The sequence below is a fragment of the Balaenoptera musculus genome, chromosome 9 (assembly GCF_009873245.2).
Source record: "Balaenoptera musculus isolate JJ_BM4_2016_0621 chromosome 9, mBalMus1.pri.v3, whole genome shotgun sequence".
NCBI classification, from domain to species: Eukaryota; Metazoa; Chordata; class Mammalia; order Artiodactyla; family Balaenopteridae; genus Balaenoptera; species Balaenoptera musculus.
Window position 1 is genome coordinate 107,324,426 of NC_045793.1, and position 22,571 is coordinate 107,346,996.

General features: G+C 48.1%; 1 protein-coding gene across 4 annotated transcripts; it reads right to left on the bottom strand.

Annotated features, from left to right (window-relative positions):
• Positions 1 to 1,571: 1,571 nt before the first annotated feature.
• Positions 1,572 to 18,466, bottom strand: C9H7orf57 (chromosome 9 C7orf57 homolog). 4 transcript variants are annotated; one of them, XM_036864305.1, is made up of 9 exons: positions 18,232 to 18,466; positions 17,844 to 18,012; positions 10,576 to 10,761; positions 8,755 to 8,863; positions 8,167 to 8,323; positions 7,024 to 7,121; positions 5,332 to 5,489; positions 4,434 to 4,448; positions 1,572 to 2,465 (listed from the first exon to the last, which is right to left on the bottom strand). In XM_036864305.1, exons 2-9 carry the CDS (start codon positions 17,896 to 17,898, stop codon positions 2,419 to 2,421), a joined length of 825 nt encoding a protein of 274 aa, XP_036720200.1. In that variant the 5' UTR covers positions 17,899 to 18,012; positions 18,232 to 18,466; the 3' UTR covers positions 1,572 to 2,418. The 4 variants fall into 4 exon arrangements, with proteins under 4 accessions (XP_036720200.1, XP_036720198.1, XP_036720201.1 ...); XM_036864303.1 differs by having other exon boundaries at positions 5,332 to 5,537; XM_036864304.1 differs by lacking the exon at positions 1,572 to 2,465 and adding an exon at positions 2,477 to 2,729 and having other exon boundaries at positions 5,332 to 5,537.
• Positions 18,467 to 22,571: the final 4,105 nt, after the last annotated feature.

A 22,571-nucleotide genomic window follows, 5' to 3' on the forward strand; every position in this document is an offset into this window, starting at 1 on the left:
GGCACGTGGGCTCAGTAGTTGTGGCTCGCAGGCTATAGAGTACAGGCTCAGTAGTTGTGGCGCACGGGTTTTGTTGCTCCGCGGCATGTGGGATCTTCCTGGACCAGGGCTCGAACCCTTGTCCCTTGCATTGTCAAGCAGATTCGTAACCACTGAGCCACCAGGAAGCCCCTCTGCTGCTTTTTAATGTACAATCTGGCCAATTTTTGAAGATGTTTCCTGGGCTCGAGTTAAGCCCATTGTAGGGTGCAAAGTACCTCATTCTCTTCCATCATCATATCTGCTCTAATTCCTGACATTTATTTCCACTTTCTTTCCATGCTGCCTTACTTGTTATTGCACTGCTCTGCATTCTCCTCCTTGAAGCTATTCTCTCTTGTCTTTCCTCTCTTCCACTAACTTCTGCTTTACTTTTCATAGAGCGTGACCTCTGGGCCCATTTCAGGCAGATCTCAGGCTCTGTACTAAATCAGTTAACAGGGGTTAGAATCCCAGCTTTCTCCAGGGATGCTGGCTTTCCTACGTGTATCTGGGCTTCCCTTCATGGGCAAGTTGACCACCAAATTGAACATTAGATTTCTGAAAGCTGAGAGAATGATTGAGTACAGTGTCAGATATTGTGTCAGGAACCTTGTTGAAACTTATTTTGATTAATCTTCATGACAGCCCTTGGATAGGAAGTATCTCCTTTTTCTTTATGTATTTACGTATGTATTTAGTGGCTGCGCTACATGGCTTGTGGGATGGCCCGTTGGGGCTGGAATCCGTGCCCCCTGCATTGGAAGCGCAGAGTCTTAACCACTGGACCGCCAGGGAAGTCCCGGAAGTATCTCCTTTTGATAAAGGAGGAAACCAAGGCTCAGAGCTAAGCTCTGTGAGCTGGGCTGTGGTGAGCCGAGGTTGCCGGATGCCTGTCACAGAAACATCAGGACACTGGAAGGGTGTGTGTGAGTGTGCATGCACGCACATATGTGTGAAAGTACTATTTCATTAAACACTTTTTCTGCTGGTTTTAACTGACAATTCATACTTAGTATGATCTAGCTATATTTTTTATCTTTTGGCAAAAGTGCTTTACTTCAGAACAATCAGATGGAATGTGCAAATCTTCCGTTTTCATAACGTTTGTTTTCTATTACCAAGCAGAAAGTTAACTGCACGACTGGCTTTTCAATAACAGACCCCAGCTGCCCTGCGTGGAGCCGAGATCTGGTCACAGGTCCCTGCCCCAAACTCTGTCCTCTCCCTAAAACCACGGGTTTCTGCTACTCTAATATCCTCAAAATGGATCGAAGAGTCTTAAGCTACTGATACCTGTTCCTGATGTTTTCTTCTTGGGGGGGGGGGGGGCGGGTTGAGAATGAGGTAGGGATTGAAGTGGAGGAAGGAAGGGGGAGGGGAGAAACCAGGGACAGTCGGCACCTTCCTCTAGAGCGGACTCTTTCCCTTCACCGCACGTGCCACTCACGTCCTCTGAGCTGTGTAGTTACACAACCACACGCATCCATGCGTTCAATGCAGTATATCGTTTAAATAATTAATTGAAAACGTTTAGATTTTAGGTGAGCAAATGCATGATAAGTTTATTCTGGGAAAGAAGCTAAAACATCTCTGAACTTACTTGGCTCTCTGAAAATCTTCCAGCAGAATGTTATTACTTTATGAGTGAATTAAATGTACAAAATATAAAACTACATTTTTATGCTAATTACTTACATATAAATAGTAATGAAATTTATAAACTGAGAGAATTGTCTGAGCAGTAAAACATTTTTGTTAAGACTACTAAATTAAATATTTAAATTAAACATATTTTTACTTAATACAAAATAATAAATGTTCACTATTATGGATTTCAGTTTATGCCAAAAATATTTTCAAACATTTAAAACTAGCAAATCCTACAATGTTTTCATACTAAATGTTTAAAATTTCAAGGCATAATAAATTAATCTGTTTCTTAATATAAACTATATCACAATATTCTGGAATTAAATACTTTTTTGTAACAGAAAAATTATTCCTACAAAGATTACAGGACCAAATAGTGAAAAAGCTTTTGGGTGAGTCATTTCCAGTCAAGAGTCTAAACCGTCGATTTCAACAGAAGTGGTGCCAGTAGAGGCTCACACGGCAGGTGGTGACGTCGGCCGAGGGTGGGAAGGAAGTGGCCGGTTCCCAGACCTCCCAGACCCTGGGACTTCCCAGGCCAGAGAGGCGCAGCGGCGCAAAGGCCACGCGCCTGGCGTCCCAGAGGGATGCAAGAAACAAAACCCAACACTGGCACCATCTATGCAGCAGCGACGTCAAATCTGTTCTAAGATGAATCATTTCGTGAGAATCTATGTTAATAAACTGTAACAGGAGCCTTGTAACTATAGCTGTTACACAGCTCCCAGCTGCACATCACAGCGGGGTTTATCTGCGCTCCGCGGGCGCTGAGGCGGATGGAGGTGCTACTGGACCTGCAATGCAAAATAAAGATAAGACTTTAAGGGCAAAGAGACAAAAGATGGCGTGTTTTATAAATTTGAAAATTGAACCTATTAATTTTAACTAAAAGAAAACGTGTACCTCTGCACCTATTTATAAGGATTATTACTGAAGTCTACATAAAAATCTAGCGCACGGTCCTACCCGCAGCCACAAATCACACGTCGGAAACATCAGCCTCCAACCTGCAGGAGGCTGGTGATCGCTGAGTCAAGCCTGCACGTGCCGAGAAGGTTCTGCGGACACAGGAGGGCGGAGCTGAACGCGCAGCGGGGAGCGGCCTGGGCAGGGGGGCGGCCCAGCTCCACCGGGCTGTTGCGGCCCCAGGGGATGCTGCCCGGCCCCCACCGTGCACCCCGACACCGCACCCTGCGCACCTGCGTCAACGGTGCCACTCATCTAAAGGCCAGCTAGCTATCTGGCGTGTCAGAAACACCTCGAGCGGCTGCAAAAATTGCAGTGAAAAATGATAATCCTGTGACAGGTGGAGGGAAAACACACTAAAAAAGCCTTGATGAGGTCCAGACAGTTGCAGCGGCCGGCTCGGGGCGTGGTTCCGTGTAAGGAAAAGGCAAGCTCCGGGTGGGCGATTGCTGTTCATCACGTTAAAAGCCAGGATGGACAGGAGGAGGAGGCACAGGAGACAGAGGGCAACGAGTGGCCGAGGGCAGCCCCAGCACGCCGCCCGTCCGGATCTGAAGTTCTGGGGGGGGCGGGTCGACACCTGGGCAGTGACGCCTCGGCGACCCAGAAAATGCGCAGAGGCAGGTCTGCTCAGCCAAGCGGTGATTCTTCCCGATTACAGGGGCTTTACCAAGCCTACTTGGTCTTCCGCTAATTTTGAACTGTTAAAAATTTCCTCTGAGATTAAGAGGGTCTTGCTGCTAATTTAAACACGTGGATTATATAGCACTGCAATGATTCATTTCCCAGTAGAAAGTGTATCACCTTAATGTCCAACGACAGTTCCTTGACCAGATCAGATATTTTGGTGGTGGTGAGGAAAATTCTATCTATTTAAGACCATGCAGAAAAACAATACTAAAAACCCTCAGAGACCCTGTGCAGGTGGGCCTCTGTGCCTGGGGCATCTGTATGTATGTATGTATGTATGTATGTATGTATTTATTTATTTATTTATTTATTTATTTATTTATTTATTAACATCTTTATTGCAGTATAATTTCTTTACAATGGCGTGTCAGTTTCTGCTTTATAACAAACTGAATCAGTTATACATATACATATGTCCCCATATCTCCTCCCTCTTGCATCTCCCTCCCTCCCACCCTCCCTCCCTATCCCACCCCTCTAGGTGGTCACAAAGCACTGAGCTGATCTCCCTGTGCTATGTGGCTGCTTCCCACTAGCTATCTATTTTACGTTTACTAGTGTATATAGGGGCATCTGTATTTAAATTAGAGGCCTCTCCTGGCCTTTCACTTCTTTACCATTATTTAAACCCACATTTCTCACGTAGTGTCTAATAAAATGTATGCCTCTGAAGTAAATTGAAATATGCTTTATCTTGTGTGATATGCATAAAAGAATAATTCTATTGTAATAATGTAAGTGGTCCTTCTTTTGCTGTCCCCAAACTGTGTTTCTAGAAGTCTGACTTTTTTTTTTTTTATTCTTTTTGGCCCCTCTGCGCAGCATGCAGGATCTTAGTTCCCCGACCAGGGATGGAACTCGTGCCCCCTGCAATAGAAGCACGGAGTCTTAACCACTGGACCGCCAGGGAAGTCCTAGAACTCTGACTTTTTAAAGGCATAGATGTCACCAGCTTTTGTAGTTAGAACACAGGTGGTTTGGAGAGGGACCTCAGAGGCTTCTGAGATGCATCACCTTCAGATTGAAGAACTATGTCCATCAATTGTTTTTGTGTCTGAGACACTTTTTATACTTGGATGCAGGTCAGTTTCTCTATAAATACTCACTTGGAGAAGAAGACTCTGTAATAAAAGACAAGTGCATTAGTTGTTCAATTTAATAAAAGAGGCAAATTTTAAAAGAATTACTCTCAATAATTCCTTAAAAATTAGTAAAAGTTTGTATGACTTAAAATGGCATCATGGTGACAGTGGAGAGAGGGTATCATTAAGACACTGGCCAGGCCAGCATGGTGCCCACCGGCCTGGAAGACAGGCAGAGCTCACGTTTACAAAAGATCACATAAAACATTTGAGATGCTTGAAGAGACACAACACAGCTCCTTCCTCCTTAATCAGAGAAACGAAGCCTCAGAGTGAAAGTAAGTTTCCTAAAGGCAAATGGTCAATAGGTTCTAGAGCTACAGAAACTAAACATCATACTCGATAGACCTTAAGATGGACGTCGCCCAAAATAAGACTAATTGTCCCTGTGACAGTGATTGTTAAAAATCAAACTAATAAAGTTTTTTGAACAGCTAATTTCAGGGAAATGTCTAAGCTATTCAAAGTTTAATGACAAAGTTTAAGAAATGCTGATAATGGAACAAATTCAAGCTTGAACTGCGAGTTCTTTTCAAGAACTGGGGCTTTATCTGAAGCTGCCTCAGAGAGGACCAAGCATTGCAGGGGTCAGAATCTTTTGGACCCAGGAGGCTAAAACTGATATTATGTGTGTGGTACAACACATAAAGCATCAGAATTCTTGACAACTAAAAGAAAATGTAAAGCCACAGAAATAATGACTTTTGCTATTCATCTGAATAAAGAGGAAAGAAGCACAATATATATTATCCTCATGTGTATCTGTAACCTCAATATCTCTGTAGGTTTTTTATGTGGTTTTTAGATCACTCATTATGATACAGGTAATGAGACAAGGGGTCTCAGGGGCCGTGCACTTCACCTGGGCCTTCCTTGGCGCCTTCCGGAGCCTCTGGGTCTGGGGGCAGCTCGGCGTCCCGCGGAGACTGGGACGGAGACGAAACAGAGGCCCTGGATGTCTGTGGGGTCCTCTTGTCTGGGTCTGCTCGCTGCTGTAACCACTCAGCCTTATATCCATTGCTAATAAGTTTGGAAAAGTTTGTGGGTGAACTGGTTTTTTGACCAGGCCTCAAAAAGAGAAAAATTAAGTACTTAAGTACAAAGGTGAAGGATAATCCAGAAGCATTCTCAGCGAACATACTGATGGTAAATTAGATGCGTTCCTGTCCCTGAATACACAACAGAGATGCTTCTCCCTCTCTCCCTCTTATCTCTCTTTCTCAATGTCTCTCCACTTTTAAGCATAAGGAAGTAACCTCCAAGCATCCTTGTACACAGTGAGCGCATACTTAGTTCAGTTTCCAAAACCTTTCTTCAGAACAGCCAATGAGAAGAAGAAGAATTCCAGCATTTCCCAGGGATGCCTTCTTCTGAAAGAACCGCCCCTTCCCTGGGGAGGGATGAGTGACTCAGACTCTACCACTTTCAAACAAATTGTTACTTTCTTAATTAGTTCTTCCCTGTTCACGTTAAAGATTATCTGCTGCTTCTTTACACACCTCTGTCTTTTCTGTCATTTACATCTTTGCAGACCTTATCATAACCTCCATTAGGAGAGGTGGGGAGATCGGATGTAAAACAGGTGATGCATATCACCTGTGCCCTCCGAGAGCCTCGGGTTTCTTACTTGTAAATAAATCACTCTGTTGTCAAGGGCTTCCTAATGGCTCTGGCGGGCTGGCGCTCTCTCCCTCTCTCTCTCTCTCTCTCTCTCTCTCTCTCTCTCTCTCTCTCTCTCTCTCTCTATCTATATATATATATGTATGTATAGGTAGAGAGATAGGTAGATATAGAAATATAGATGGATATAGATAGAAAGACATAGATGTATACAGATATAGATAGATAGATAGATAGATGGACAATAGATAGATATAATTTTTTTGCCCTAGCAGTCTGAGTGTGGTGCTTTCATGGCATTTGTCACACATAATGTAACTGATTTATTGCTCCTCCCCCAGCCCCACTAGAGGAGAAGCAATTGTAAGAATTAGTCAGACAATTAACGGCATTAATTCTAGCACTACAGTGGGATTCTGGGGAAGGGAAGAGAAACAGAAGGCCTCAGGGACCCCCTCTCCAGCTGGGCGAGTAATGAAGTGTCAGGGCGCCTGACAGATGTTCCAGCTGAATGCAGAGCCAAGGGCTCACTAGGCGCAGACACCAGGGTCCAGGCCTTGGGGACAGAAAACGTCAGGACTGAGCAGCACATACATGTGGCCCCAAGTTTATAGGGCGAGCTTGGGTGACACAGGCTGACAGAGGAGAGAGCTCAGCTCAGTGCTCAGGGAGGGGGAGGATGGGGCCCACAGGGGCCCGGGGGGATGGGCATCCGGAGGGAAGGGAAAATGGAAGAGGAGGCCAGTAGACAGGGCCAGGCCGTGGGAAGTTGTGCCACTGAAGTCACACCACCACAACCTGCTGCTGGGAAGCGGATACTGTTAGGCCGGCATCAGCATCGTGTATTGGAGCCATGGTTGTCACTGTTGTCACTTGGACCGAAGACCAAACCCAAACCGAATCCAGACCATGCTGGCACAGCCCGTGCACTCACACGGGGGGAAAGGACAGTTTGCTTCCTGCAGGGTCTTTGGGGCCAAGCGGGGTCCCGGCTTTGCTCGCGTACTTGGACTTGATGGCTGGTAGCCTCACCTGTACAGAGAGACACACGAAACCCTGACTTAGAAGGGTTTGCTCCCTGCACTTTCTCAGCCGCTGCATGGCCCTGTCAGTGGTTTGGCGACAGTACAGCGTCCAGCCTTTTATAGGGCATGGGCACCGTGGCCCTGGTTAGCACCTGAAGCCTCTACGTATTGCTGGGAAGGGTCGCCAGGAGCAGCCCGTTCACTGAACATGCCAACCCCCCAGAGCCAGGCTCAGGGCTGGGACAGGGTGTCTGGAGGGCAGACAGCCGGCCTGCTGCACGCAGCTGACACTGTGCACGGTGGGCAACTCTCCGAGCCCCGGAATAAACTTCCAGGGCTTCTCTTCCTAGCAGACACTGCGAAGCGGGCTGGGGTCAGGCAAGGAACCTGCCAGCCAGCAAGGCCGCTCCCCTGCCGTGCGGGGCAAGGGCGGCCAGGCTTGCTCATCGTCAGGACCCGCTGCCGGTTTTACCGTGAACGTCTCCAGTTCACCCACAGACCCCCACGTCCCAGGATTCACGCCAGTCCCGTGAACCGAGACACCGCCACCAGGAAGCCACTGACCCGAGATGGCCTTCACAGGGTGCCTTTGAAACAGAAATGCCTTGAAAGTTTGTTGCCTTGCCGTCGGTGCTCCTTCAAGGTCAAATACAAATACCCAGGGTTTGCACAGAAGAGAAGCAGCATCTCCTCTTCCCTTCTTGCCCGTACAGAGTATTACGGGGAACTTTAACTTAAACCCTTAAACAGAATGGGCTTGTTCAGAAACTGGATAATGTCCTTTCTATCCGGGCAGATGAGAAGTGACGGCCAACTTTCCCCAAGATGAGTGTCAGCTCGTTCAAACTCACTCAGTAAAAGGCAATCTTACCTCGAAGGTCGAATTCATAAGGAGAAGAAGGAAGCTAATTTCCCGTGACCTCTGGCCTTTGAGCAGATCGAAATTAAAATGCAGACCTCGGGGCCATGAGACACACCCTGCCGACAAGCACATCGCGGGGCGTGCTCCCGGCGGCAAGCAAAGCCATGCCATCTATTGGGGCTCCAGTCACCTTTTTTTTCTCCTTTTCCAGTTCCTCGGCCTCTCTTTGCCAAACCGACTTCATGTCAAAGTCGAAGGGCCCCCTTCTGGACTCATAGTTGCCACTGACGTGATCGGGGTTAGACTCTTCATAAACCATGTAATCCGGTATGGACACAGCGGGGACCCTGCAGAAACGGACAGAGGAGCCCCGGCCCGCGGCTTAGGGCCACCTCCTGACCTCCCCTCCCTGCCTCCCTCCTTCCCTCTCCACCCCCCACCCCAGCACCCAGCTCTGACCTTCTCCAGTCCCCACCCACCCCACCCCCCTCACGTTCTCGGCTCCTCGTTCTGCTAGGATAAAGTCTAGGCCCTTAGCACAGGGGGAGGGGGAGAGGGAGGGGAGGGGAGGGGAGAGGGAGGGGCCCTCCGGGATGCAGCGCAGGGGAGAAGCTGGGCAACCAGCGGACTCCCAGCAAGGACGGGACAGAAGGGGGCGCCCAGCCCCCCGGAGACAGTGGGCTGCAAGGAGGCGGCGGGCGGAGAGGCCGGGCGCGGAGGTCAGAGGCTGGGGACGCAGGCCTGGGCGGGGCCGCAACGCGGGGCTCGGGATACTCACTGCCTCCGGTCGGCCGTCGGCGGCTGGCTGTGGTGGACGTACCAGTCTGGCAAGGAGTAGGCCACGGGGGAGCCCTTCGTGGTGCCGGGGGCAAAGTGCTTCAACAGATCTCGAGGCCAAAAAGACACGGCTGTGAGCGGCCTGCGCATTACCAGCGGGCAGGTCGCAGCGACGAGGGGACCGGCTCTCCTCCTGGGCTCCACTGCGCCGGGGGGCAGCACGCCGGGGTGTCCCCGGTCCTCTCCCGCCAGTGCTCTTGCTGCCTGGTGCCCAGAGGACATCCCTCCTGCACCCCTGCCCCGCCGCCGGCCACCGCCTCCCTGTCTCTGGGGGGAGGGGGAGGGGTCCTTGCTCCAGGGCGGTATCTGCGGGGACAAAACTCCTCGGGCCCCCCGGGGGGCTGCGCCCTGGCTCCTCTCTCTGCCCAGGACAGTCTGTTCTCCACCCCCCACGCGGCAGTTCTGGGGTGAGCCGCCCCCTCCAGGTTTCCGGTGGGAAGCGGGGCACCGGCCCCTCTAAATCCTGGGGGCAGGGGGAGTGTTAACCGGTGCCCCCCTTGGAGCCAGGCTGAGAGGGTCAGAGACTCGCTCGGGCTCCAGCTCCCGACCCCCCCACTTGCTGCCAGGTCTTCGTCCCCCTCCCCCGGCTTGAGGGCTCTTCCCAGGCAGGGGTCAGTCAGGCGCGGAAGCGGGAGCGACGGCCAGCATCGACTGTTCTTACTATTAGCAAGACATGTTTAACTTTTTTATTTTTTGAACTTTTCGTTTTTAAGTATTTCAGACTTAGACAAAAGGTCCAAAAAATGGAATGAATTCCCCTAAACCCTTCACCCAGATTCCTCAAATGCTGCGATTCGTTTCCCATTTGCTTTATTGCTCTCCCCCCCCCCCCCCCCGTTAGTACTGTCACTGTCATTGCTGTTTGGGGAACCGTTTGGGAGGCTTCGAGAGACAGTTATGACATAATCACAGTGTAGTGATCAAAATCAGGATATTAGTGTGATGCAATCCTTTTAGCCAGTTTACAGATCTTGTTCAGATTCTGCCAGCTGTCGCACTAATGTCCTTTTAACTGGTGGCTGGGGAGTGGGGAGGTGGCGCACTTTCTATGCTTTACACGCAGTGAGTCACATGGTCTGTTCCGGGCTTTTGACCATTAAAGCCAGGTGCTGCCCTCTGCCATGTCGCCCACTCTCCCCGTGACAATCTCCACAGCAGGAGCAGGGGTCAGAAAGAGAGAGAGAAGGGTCAGCGTTTCTCAGGCTCGTTCACCACAAAGGCCAGCCAGAAGGCGTGCTAGATAGACGTGACTCCTAGCTTGACCAGCAGCTTTAATTAGCACAGCTGAGCAGGCCTTTCTCAGTTACATCATGGTTACAAGTGTGATGTTCGTCAGCATCACCATGGACACTCATCCCTGGCCTCCATTATCAAGAAGACACTAATACACAGGATGAGGGACGATGAGACAGAGCAACAGGAACAAAGATGCTTCACAGGCGACTGGGGACGGGGCGGCCCGGAGCTGGGCGACTGCAGTGCAGAGACAGAGACTGCAGTTAGACAGGGAGGTGGCACGGGAGTCACCGCAGGGGTGTCGCTCGGAAGGAAAATCCCAATTCGGTGAACTCACAGCCTAGTTGGTCTTTCCCATAAACGGCAGCACGCCCCTGAAGAGTCTGCACCCTGAACTGTATCCATTGACCTGAACTTCCTACGGCCTTGGGCAAAGCTCATACACTTCACATATTTTTACAGGGAAGACACAATGACCGGACGACCGTGTCACTCCCGCCACAAAGCACAAGCCTGCGGTGCTCACCGGGCTGGCCGCCTTGCTTTGCCAGCTTCACGTACTCTGAGTCCGTTTCCTTCACCCAGTACCTTCGTTCCCTGAGCGTGTGCCCACTGGGGGCTTCCCTCAGGTCACTGAGGCCTGGGATCTGGGACGCTGGCGGGGTATCCATAGCTTTCTCAGACCGCTTCACAGGAAGGTGGTAATACCAATCTAGGGAAGAGGAGGCCAAGGGTCAGTCAGGTCATTACTTACGGAATCCAGGCTGCTTTGGTCCACTGCCCAGAAGACAACTACACCAGGGAGGGCGTCTCACCCTCCCAGGACACCAGCAGAGGACATCAACATGGGACACCAGCACAGGTGAAACTGCCCTCTTGTAAACACCTGTTACCTGAGGCATAACCCTGCCAGTCGTGTAGCTAACAGTCCCTAAAGGCCACAAGCAGCAGCCACGGCACCCAGCAGATGACAAGCACCTTCTAGGAGGCCTGCTGGCCTCTCTGCTACTGGCTGTTCCTCTGTCCCGAAGCAGTGAGAGCAGAGCCCTTCCCTGGGGTTTTTAACCTCCCAGTGAGGTATCCAAATCCCCTACGTGTGCAGCTCTCTCTCTCTTCTCCTTCAATCCTCCATTGGAATTGGGATTAGACTGCATTTCTGGGAGTACACATTCCTGAAAGATCCCAAATCACTTAAAATGTGGGCAAGTCTCCGGACTATGTGACCAAATGTTAGCCAAGATTTGATCAACTTAGAACCTTAAAAACACTGAGATATCATGATAAAAACTCTTACCAAAGTGGGCACAGAGGGACCATATCTCAACATAATAAAAGCTATTTATGACAAACCCACAGCCAGCATAATACTCAATGGTAAAAAGCTGAAAGCCTTCCCACTAAAATCTGGAACAAAACAAGGATGCCCACTCTCACCACTTCTATTCAACATAGTATTAGAAGTCCTAGCCACAGCAACAAGACAAGAAAAAGAAATAAAAAGTTTTCAAATTGGTAGGGAAGAGGTAAAATTGTCATTATATGCAGATGACATGATACTCTATATAGAAAACCCTAAAGACTCCACACAAAAACTACTAGAACTGATAAATGAATTTAACCAGGTAGCAGGATACAAGATTACAGAAATCTGTTGCATTTCTTTACACTAACAATGAAATATCAGAAAGGGAAAGTAAAAAAAAAAACAAAACCCTTTTAAAATCGCATCAAAAAGAAAAAAAATTACTTAGGAATAAACCTGACCAAGGAGGCAAAAGACGTATATGCTGAGAACTATAAAACATTGATAAAGGAAACTGAAGATGATTCAAAGAAATGGAAAGATATCCCATGCTCTTGGGTTGGAAGAATTATTACAGTAAGTCCCCTACATACAAACCTTTAAGTTGCAAACTTTCAAAGATGTGAACATGCATCTGGTTCCAGCAAGGAACCAGAACCTGTGCCATCAACATCAGGCATGAGTGAAACTGCAGCTTGCCCTCCAACTCCTATTGCTGATGATCCTTCAGCTCTACCATCTCCCACCTCGTCTCCCTCCTCCAGTCAGTAACTCTTCTTGCCTGTTCACTCGATGCCAGCCCCTGGATGCCAGCTGTTGTACTGTACTTTTCAAGGTACTGTACTGTATGATTTAAAATATTTTCTTTATTTTTTGTGTTTGTTTTTTATGTATTATTTGTGTGAAAAGTATTATAAACCTATCACAGTACAGTACTATATAGCCGATTGTGTTAGCTGGGTACGTAGGCAAACTTTGTTGGACTTATGAACAAATTGGACTTACGAATGCACTCTCAGAACGGAACTTGTTTGTATGTAGGGGACTTACTGTATTGTTAAAATGGCCATACTACCCAAAGCAATCTACAGCTTTAACATGATGTCTATCAAATTACCCATGACATTTTTCACAGAACTAGAACAAATAATCCTAAAATTTATATGGGACCACAAAAGACCCAGAATTGCCAAAGCAATCCTGAGGAAAAAGAAAAAGCTGGAGACATAACTGTTCCAGACTTCAGACAAAACTACAAAGCTACAGTAATCAAAACAGTGTGGTATTGGCACAAAAACAGATCTACAGATCAATGGAACAGAATAAAGAGCCCAGAAATAAACCCACACACCTAGGGTCAATTAATCTGTGACAAAGGAGGCAAGAATATACAGTGAGGAAAAGACAGTCTCTTCAGCAAGTGGTGTTGGGAAAGTTGGACAGCCACATGTAAATCAATGAAGTTAGAACACTCCCTCTCTCACACACAAAAATAAACTCAAAATGGCTTAAAGACTTAAATATAAGACATGACGCCATAAAACTCCTAGAAGAGAACATAGGCAAAACATTCTCTGACATAAATTGTAGCAGCATTTTCTTAGGTCAGTCTCCCAAGGCAATAGAAATAAAAGCAAAAACAAACAAGCGGGACCTAATCAAACTTATAAGCTTTTGCATAGAAAAGGAAATCTAAGCAAAACAAAAAGACAACCTATGGACTGGGAGAAAATATTTGCAAACTATGTGATGGACCGGGGCTTAATGTCCAAAATATACAAACAGCTCATACAACTCAATAACAAAAAATTAAATAATCCAATCAAAAAATGGGCAGAAAACCTAAATAAACATTTAGGTTTAATAAACATTTAGAAGACATACAGGTGGCCAATAGGCAAATGAAAAGATGCTCAACATCACTAATTATTAGAGAAATGCAAATCAAAACTACAATGAAGTATCACCTCACAACAGTCAGAATAGCCATCATCAAAAAGTCTACAAATAATAAATGCTGGGGACTGCCCTCGTGGTGCAGTGGTTAAGAATCCACCTGCCAGTGCAGGGGACACAGGTTCGAGCCCTGGTCCAGGAAGATCCCACAACTAAGCCCAAGTGCCACAACTATTGAGCCTGTGCCCTAGAGCCCACAAGCCACAACTACTGAGCCCTCGTGCCACAACTACTGAAGCCGTGCTCCGCAACAAGAGAAGCCACTGCAATGAGAAGCCCACACACAACAACGAAGAGTAGCCTCTGCTCACCGCAACTAGAGAAAGCCCATGCACAACAACAAAGGCCCAACGCAGCCAAAAATTAATTAATTAATTAAAAAAATAATAAATGCTGGAGAGGGTGTGGAGAAAAGGGAACCCTCCTACACTGTTGGTGGGAACGTATATTGGTGTAGCCACTATGGAGAACACTATGGAGTTTCCTTAAAAGAATTAAAATAGAGCTACCATATGATCCTGCAATCCCACTCTTGGGTATATATCTGGAAAAGATGAAAGCTCTAATTCAAAAAGATACATGCACCCCTATGTTCATAAGCAGCACTATTTACAATAGCCAGGACATGGAAGCAACCTAAATGTCCATCAACAGATGAATGGCTAAAGAAGATGTGCTACATATATACAATGGAATACTACTCAGCCATAAAAAAGAATGAAATAATGTCATTTGCAGCAACATGGATGGACCTAGAGATTATCATACTAAGTGAAGTAAGTCAGAGTCAGAGAAAGACAAATACCACATATATCACTTATATGTGGAATCTAAAAAAATGATACAAATGAGCTTATTTACAAAACAGAAATAGACTCACAAACATAGAAAACAAACTTATGGTTACCAAAGAGGAAAGGTGGGTGGGAGGGATAAATTAGGAGGCTGAGATTCACATATACACATTACTATATATAAAATAGATAATCTATAAGGACCTACTGTATAGCACAGGGAATACTACTCAATATCTACCTATAATGGAAAAGAATATGAAAAAGAATAGATATATACGTATAAGTGAATCACTTTGCTGTACACCAGAAACTAACACAACATTGTGGATCAACTATACTCCAATTGGAAGAACAAACAAACAAACACAGACAGAGCCTTACTGAACAGGTTTGCTAATTTGACAGGAGCAGGAAGATGCAGGACTGAGTGCCGCCATCGGGGAGGCTTCACCGGCAAACAATGTCATCTGAACCCCACCCCGCTTTCCTTTTGCTTGAGGCCAAAGTGGGACATCCCGAGTCGTCAGACAGGAAAGGGGAGCAGCACTCAGGAGGGTGGCTGAACGGGGCGGGGCGGGGGGGGGGTGGGCTTTGTCCCGGGCATCCTCATGCTGTGGGAAGCATCTCGGGCCGCAGATTGGCAGGGGTGGGCTGCGTGTGGCTTCCGTGGAAACATCAAGTCTGGTCCCACAAGGGTGAAGCGCGGTGAGTGTAGATAAAAGGTGTGGGATTTCTAGGGGACAGGGTCCCGTGAAGAGGAGGGTGGGAGGACAAACGGGGGGGGCGGTGAATGAAGGCCAGCTTGCTCCCTGCCCTCCCTCCCCATCGATCTGAACCCCCCGCCCCACCCAGAGTGGCCACGGGGGGTGAGCTGAACCGGCCTTGTCAGAGCCCTGAGGCCCCCTCAGTGGGCACCCAAGACACAGCCCTGCAGGCTGCTTTGTGACCACCTGTGAGGGTCCCTGCCAGGAGCGAGAGGTTTGGGCAGAAGCCCAGGGACCTGTAGTGATCAGGCCCACTTATGGCTCCACAGAGGGAAGACCCTAGGACACTCGGGCTCTTGGTGTTCTGGTGACACTTTGCGTCAGAAACTGATTAACCGCATGTCCAAATATAAGAACAAATATCACCGCTGATTGAAAGCTTTGGACACAAAATCCAGGAGTGTGAAATAAGAAAGATGCCACTATCGTAGCACAAGTAACTCTTGCATTTAAGAGCTTACTGGAACCAGCTGTCAAAAATGCATGGCGTTCAGGGAATTCCCTGGCAGTCCAGTGGTTAGGACTCTGAACTCTCATTGATGAGGGCCCAGGTTCGATCCCTGGTCGGGGAACTAAAATCCCACAAGCTGTGTGTCGTGGCCAAAAAAAAAAAAAAAGCATGGCGTTCGGGGTCTAACATAGGCCTGGCTCCTGGCAGGTGTGATGGGTAACTTTATGTGTCGCCTTAGCTAGGCCACAGTTCCCAGATGTTTAGTCTGATATGTTACTGTGAAGGTGCTTTTTAGAGGAGATTAACGGTCAAGTCAATAGACTCTGATTAAGCAGGTAAGTCTCCCTAACGTTGGTGGGCCGTATGCCATCAGTTCAAGGATTTAGGAGAAAAGACTGAGGTATCCTGAGGAGGAAGGAATTCAGCCCCCAGACAGCCTCTGGACTCAGGACTGCAGCATCAGCCCTTCCCTGGGTCTCCGGCCTGCAGATTTTGGACCTGCCTGCTCCACAACTGTGTGAGCCAATTCCTTAAAATAAGTCAGTCTCCCAGTCAATCTCCCTCCCTCTCTCTCTCTCTCTCTCCAAACACACACACACACACACACACACACACACACACACACACATCTTGTTGGGCTATGGAGAACCCTGACTGGTACAGTAGGAACACAGGAAAATGATGCTGAATAGATCCCTTTACACAAGCACACATGGATCCCAGGAACAAGAAGCCACCATCCTCTGAAGCTAAAAGTTAGCCACCCAATCTGTACTTGGAACTAAAGCTAGTTCACTGCATAAAAATGAATGTTCATGGGAAATCTTTTAAATATCTAAAGAACAGTAATTAGATGAACAGTATAGTGGAAACACTATAGTTTTGAAAAGGAGAAACCCCCCGCCCCAGGAAAGCTTTAAAGAAGTGTGCCCAAGCTCACAGAGAATTAATTTAAGAACTAGGAGGATGGGTAGGACCATCTTATCTGATTGTATTCAGCTCAAATATTTTCTTTTAGAGGGAAGGCATTCGGTTCTTGCTTGATTTTTCCTCTCTGTGTTTTGATTACTAATTAATCCACAGAGAACAGAGTAGCTTCTACTTCTCATTACCGGAAGCTTTGGGTGGGCACTGAGCTCTAACCTGGTTGGCTGTTTATCACTGTGTGCCATGCTCAGAGAGCCAGCACACGAGTCACTGTGAACCAGCTGTCACCACACACACACACACACACACACACACACACACACACAGGGTTAAAGGAACGAGAACTGTCTTGTCCTCAAACATGATCAGTACTTGTATGGCACCAGATCACTTACTACCGTGTAGATTTCTTTACGAGCTCCCTTGCCCCCTCGCGTGCTTGCTTTACCCATAAGGAGCCAGGCTCAGAGAGATCACAAGGTGACTCAGCCCCACAGCTCTCTGGTGTCTAAGGGCACATCCCACGGGGCTCTGGAGCCCTGCCTTTGGGCCGCTGCGGCCTTGGAGAACAGGGCAGCCTCCTGAAACTCTGAGCCTCGGCTTCCTCACCTATAAGCCAGGGCTAAGGACCCCTCGACAGGTTGTTCTGAAGTTCAGTGTTAGTGTGACAGTGTTTAGCAGAGCACCTGGCAAGTGTCGCCGTCTTCTGTGCTGCTCACATGGGGAGGCCACACACTAAGGCACTGAGACGTCAGACCCAGGCTGAGAGCCCACCGTGGAGACGGGGGCCCAGGCCTCCCGTCCCCTGCCCCATTCCCAGCACAGCCACGGACCCAACCATAGTGGCCACAGCAGAGCTCCAGGCAAGAAGCACGTTGAGACTGTGAAGAAGCCCATGCTTGGTCCCACTGCCCGCAGCCCCCCTGCCAGCCCTCACCCTGCCTTTCCCAGCAGAGCTCTGGGACTCTCTTCTCCTCCCTCCTTCTCCAGCCCTTCTCGAGATGGGGCAGCGTAAAAACCAAGGCAAAATCAGACTCCAGCACCCAGGTCTTCCTCCTTCCCTTCTGCCAGCTTCACCGTGAGAAGCCCACTGCCGTGGGAACCTCCACCAGAGGCTTGTTTCCTGTGTCCCACTGCTTAAAGCAGGAGACATAGTTACCCTGGTTGGGGTCTAAATTAGGAGCAAGAGATAGGTGATCAATGAAATACGTCGGGATGCAGCTGAAAATGAAAGTGCCCAAGCCAACGTACAGGGAGACCCCTGTGAGACTTACACAGGGTTACTGTTACAGAGAAATTTTCAGAGATGCTATCGCTCCAAAAACTGAGGAGCTCCAACAGCAGTGGGTAGCCTGACTTTCTTTTGTTGAATAAAGGGAAAAAACAAACTAACTAACAAGCTTAGTTTCCCCCCATGCTACCCTTTAAGCCTTGCTTCCACACTGGGGCATAGGGGCAGTGTGCAGCTTTCTCTGAGGGTACCCCGTGTTGTCCTGTCCCCTCCCGGCCACCCCTGCCACACACGCACGCAGGATGCTGGTTTGAGCCAGTCCAGCCGCAGAGCAAACGCGGGTTTCCTCTCCTCGGGTCACTCACCGCAGGGAGCATAGCGGCTCGTGCCGCCGTGCAGCTCCTTGCTCGTGTTCCTCATGCCGGGAGACACGCTGGGCCGGCTGTTCTCTGTTCTCGGGTGAACCAGGAACCGACGCGGGGGTTGAGCTGCAGAGGCCGGGTCCCCGTTCCTGCTCTGTCTGTCCTCCTCCACCTGACAGGCAGGGTATATATCAGGGGCACATCCACACGGGTATACAGCAGGGACACGTCCAGGCAGGGTATACAGCAGGGGCACACACACGCCGAGTAGACAGCAGGGGACAGCAGGTTCCGAGGTACCCCCCCCCCCCCCGGCCCGGTGCTCCTCCATCCCGGGTGACGGGTGGCCCCCTCCCTGCCCCGACCCCACTGGCCGTCTGACTCTGCTCACCTGCAGGCCTAGGGTCTCGGTGATTGCCACCTGCAGCGTCCGAGGCCACTCTGTTCCACCGGGCGGCTGGGACCAAACCCAAACTCCCAGCGCGGCACGGAACCACAGCAACCCGCGTCGCCGGGGCAACGGCCTGGGCCAACCGGCGGTCGCAGCAGGAGCAGCGGCAGCCAATCGGGGCAGTGTGAGGGGCCGCAGCCGGCCAATCAGCTCCAGGGGCAGAGCGCGGGCTCCTACTATCAACGGCCCAGCGCCGGTGCGTGGCCTAAGTGCTGGCCTGGGCGTGGCCGCGCTGCTGGCCGGGCGAGTCCTCAGGGCGTGGCGGGGGCGTGGCTGCGCTGCTGACAGGGGCGTTGCCTCGGTGCTGGGCCAGGCCGCGCTGCTGGCGGGGCGAGGCATGGGGCGTTCTGGGGGCGAGGCCAGCCTCAGAATTCCGGTGCGCCCTCGCCTCCCAGTCGTCCAAGAAATTCGACAGAGATTTTCTTGTCAATGTCCCATTCATTTAATGCATTAAGAAAAAGAGGACAGGGCTTCCCTGGTGGCGCAGTGGTTAAAAAGCCATCTGCCAATTCCGGGGGCACGGGTTCGAGCCCTGGTCCGGGAAGATCCCACATGCCGAGGAGCAGCTAAGCCCGTGCGTCACAACTACTGAGCCTGCGCGCTAGAGCCCGCAAACCACAACTACTGACGTCCCCATGCCTAGAGCCCCTGGTCCACAACAAGAGAAGCCACTGCAATGAGAAGCCCATGCACCCCAACGAAGAGTAGCCCTGCTCTCTGCAACTAGAGAAAGCCCACGCTGCAACTAGAGAAAGCCCATGCGCAGCAACGAAAACCCAACGCAGCCAAAAATAAATAAATAAATAAATAATTAATTAATTAATTATCTTTATAAAAGGACAAATAAGTACCTGGCAAAAGTCAGCACACAGCCATTTCTGCCAACCGTGTATCAGTAGTAAAATTACCATGTAGACGTCTTCCACACACTTTATTTTTTCAGTATTTCTGGTTTGGAAATTGAGAGATCCTTTAAAAAAAAGTCTGTGGCGGTGTTTCCTCGGAACAGTGTTCAGAGTCCCAACGCTTGACTTCAGTGCGCACTTTTGTCCCACCTGGATTCGGGCTCTACTGTGAGTCGGGCTCCCCACTCTGCTCCGTGAGCCCAGAGGCCGCAGCAGGGACCACGACGTGGTCATCCGGAGAGAATGATGGAGAGGACTAGCCGCTGGAGACCCTGTGGTTCCCACCACCCGGGCAGTAGTATGGAGCTAAGGTTTTCTTTCGCAGAAAAAAGAAAAATCAAGATGTCTTTAAAGGTGGTCATTTGGCAACTTTAATTAAACAAGGTGCTGCTTCTGCTACACAAGTAAAGCCCTAGAACTCTAGCAGAAGACAGGTGACGTACGAATTGGGTAACAAGAGGGTAACTCTTGCAATGGGAATTAACCCTAACTGAGGTTAATCCGGCTCTCATATAATATTTTCAGGATCCTCAGCTGGCCCAGTCTTGAAAGTAATCAAGACTTTGTTTTTCAATGATGTCAAATGTTTGTTCCACTGCAGGTAGAGGCACGTAGACTGTCACTAAGAATATCAGGGCTTCCTTTTGCATAAGTCACAGCATTGTTTGCCCAGGGAGTAGGGTTAGTGAGAGGATGGCGTCAGGGAAACAGGAGTAGGTTCTCACCAGACCTGCTGCAGCCTCCAGAACTGGGAGAAGTACATTCCTGTTGTTTATAAGTCACCCAGTCTGTGGGCTCCCTCGTGGACTAAGACAAAGGCTTTGCATCATGTTTAGGATTTCAGGAGGAACTGGCTTTTAGAACCATGTTTGGATCATTCATCTGAACCAGACGTTCCCATAACTTTCACAGCTTTGAAACTGTTGCACCTGGAGACTAACAGTTAAGACTGCTTGGATAAGTGGTCCCGCACACCTTCTTTACTTGCCTTCCAAGACCTGGGACTCTGCTGTTTTCACTCTAACTCGCAAGCTAATTCTGCAAGCTAGTCTTCATCGCATCCTACATTTCTTCCTGGCATCTATATTTTGGAGTGCCATAGACCTCAGTCTTTGGACAGCTATCTCTGTGTGCTATCCATACTCACTGATTATGCAATCTCCTCCAGCACCCCCATATGAGACGACTCCCAAATGTTTACTTCCAGCCACAACGCTCCCCAACTTTTGGCAGGGATGGCATATTTCTCTTGCTCCTGGCTCAGTTGGGAACAGCTAGTAACTGGTCTGGGAAGGTCCTGCAAAGAAAGGGTCTCAGAGGGCACAGCCAAGAGGGGCTGGGGAAGAGAAATGTTAATATAGATTATGGCCAATCAGAATTCCTTCTGAACCAACGAAACAGTAATCTTAAATAAAATTATTGACAAATTATAAAAGCAGGGTTGAGTTTATTTGGGAATAGCAGAGGAATTGCAATCTGGGACAAACAAGCTATTGTTGACTGGAAAAAAAAAAAAAAAGCACAACCTAAAAGTCGATATTTATGTTTTATTCAGTGGACTTGCTGAGGACTTAAGCCGAGAAGACAGCCTCTCAGATCGCTCTGAGGGACTGCTCCAAAAAAGGTAAGGCGGGAGCCAGAATATGTAGGAGATTTTGCAGCAAAGACCAGGTAGTCAGAACATCGAAAGATTACTGTTAATTAAAGAAAACCAGATATCTCAGGTTAATGAATTTAGCGCTTTTGTATGTATGGGAGGATACAAGAGTCTGGGCTCCCTGAAATCCTTCCTTTGATGTGCACCTCAGCTATCTAGGGCCAGTGTCCAGATTTTCTCCATTCTGGATCCCCTCAGGGTGCACAGTCCATGAGACTGCAGGGGCTGATGGCTTTTGATGGCCACATGTCCTGTTTACTGACATGGCAGGAGACATTCTTTGTCCACACTGTGGTGAACCATAGGCAAGTCCAAAGAGACAAAGGGAAGGTCAGTTTTTATTAGGTTTTGGGAGGAAATTGGGGAGGGTTGTTTTGAATAAAAGTTCATTAGAAAAGAACAAGAGTTCCAGGTTGTGGCAGTTTCTTGTTGGCTGCAAGTTGTGGTTAGTGCATTGTTACTGGGGTGGGGAGGGATCTTCCTTCCCTTAAAATCAGAAGAAATTCCCATGTTGAAGAATGCCCTCCTTGTGCCAGAAGAAAAGTAACATTCTTATTATCATGGATAAGAAGTTGAGACCAAGACAATTCTACACTAACAGACCTTGTTACAGCAATCCTTACCTCCCTCTTTCTTCCCGGCACCTTCATGAGAGCTACCCCTTCAGGAGCTTTCTGATTCCATTTAAAATGAGATATGGGAACATATGTATATGTACAACTGATTCACTTTGTTATAAAGCAGAAACTAACACACCATTGTAAAGCAATTATACTCCAATAAAGATGTTAAAAAAAATGAAGTTTTCCTTATTTGTTGTCATAGAAGAAAGGAAACCCAGTTGCAGGTAGGAGGCTGAAAGGTCTGTGTCACAATACTGCTTTTAAAAATATGTTGGGGTCTTCTGAAAAATATCAGATTTGGGGTTGTGGTCTCAAGTACCTCCTTATTCCAAATTTATAACAACAATAGACAAAATACAAATAGAAAAAAATTAACAAGTCTGGAAGTCATGGGGTGCCAATAAACACGGAAGATCAGAGATGGGAGTGAAACTAGGAAACTCCCCACTCAAAATAAGTCTGCCATCCAAAACCCTAAGTCACCGAGGAAACAGGCCATGGAAAGATGGTGACTCATCAGGAAATGAATGATCTCCAGACAGATTTTATTTTTAATCCAGTTGTTTGAAAAGGGTTTTCAAATGAGTACACACTTAAAGAAATAAGAATACACTTAAAGACATAAATGAAAGAATGATAATGATTTTAAAAATAAATTTCCAAGCAAAAGAAACAAAGCAAAAACAGGTCAACAAAACAACAAAAGCAAAAAAAAGCAGAAACCAGGAGAACTTGGGTCTTAATCATGTGGGAAAAAGAAAGCTCAAACTCACTCATCAGAATGCAAAAGGAAACTATCCTGAGGTACAGTTTTTTAAAAGCTATTCAACTGGTAAAGATAAAAAGGTTGATAAAACACCATGTTGGTGAACAGGAGGAAATCTCATAAATTCCTAATGGAAACTTAACTGGTAGAGTCTCCGCAGAGGACAAAGGCAACATTTATCAAAATTACAAACACACAGAGACTTTGACCCAGCAGTTCTTCCTCTGGCTGTGCATTCTTGCAGATGTACTCGTACACTCAGAATAACTTCAGCATGTGGTTATTTACTGAACACTGTTTTCAATATAAAGATGCTCATCAGGGTAAAC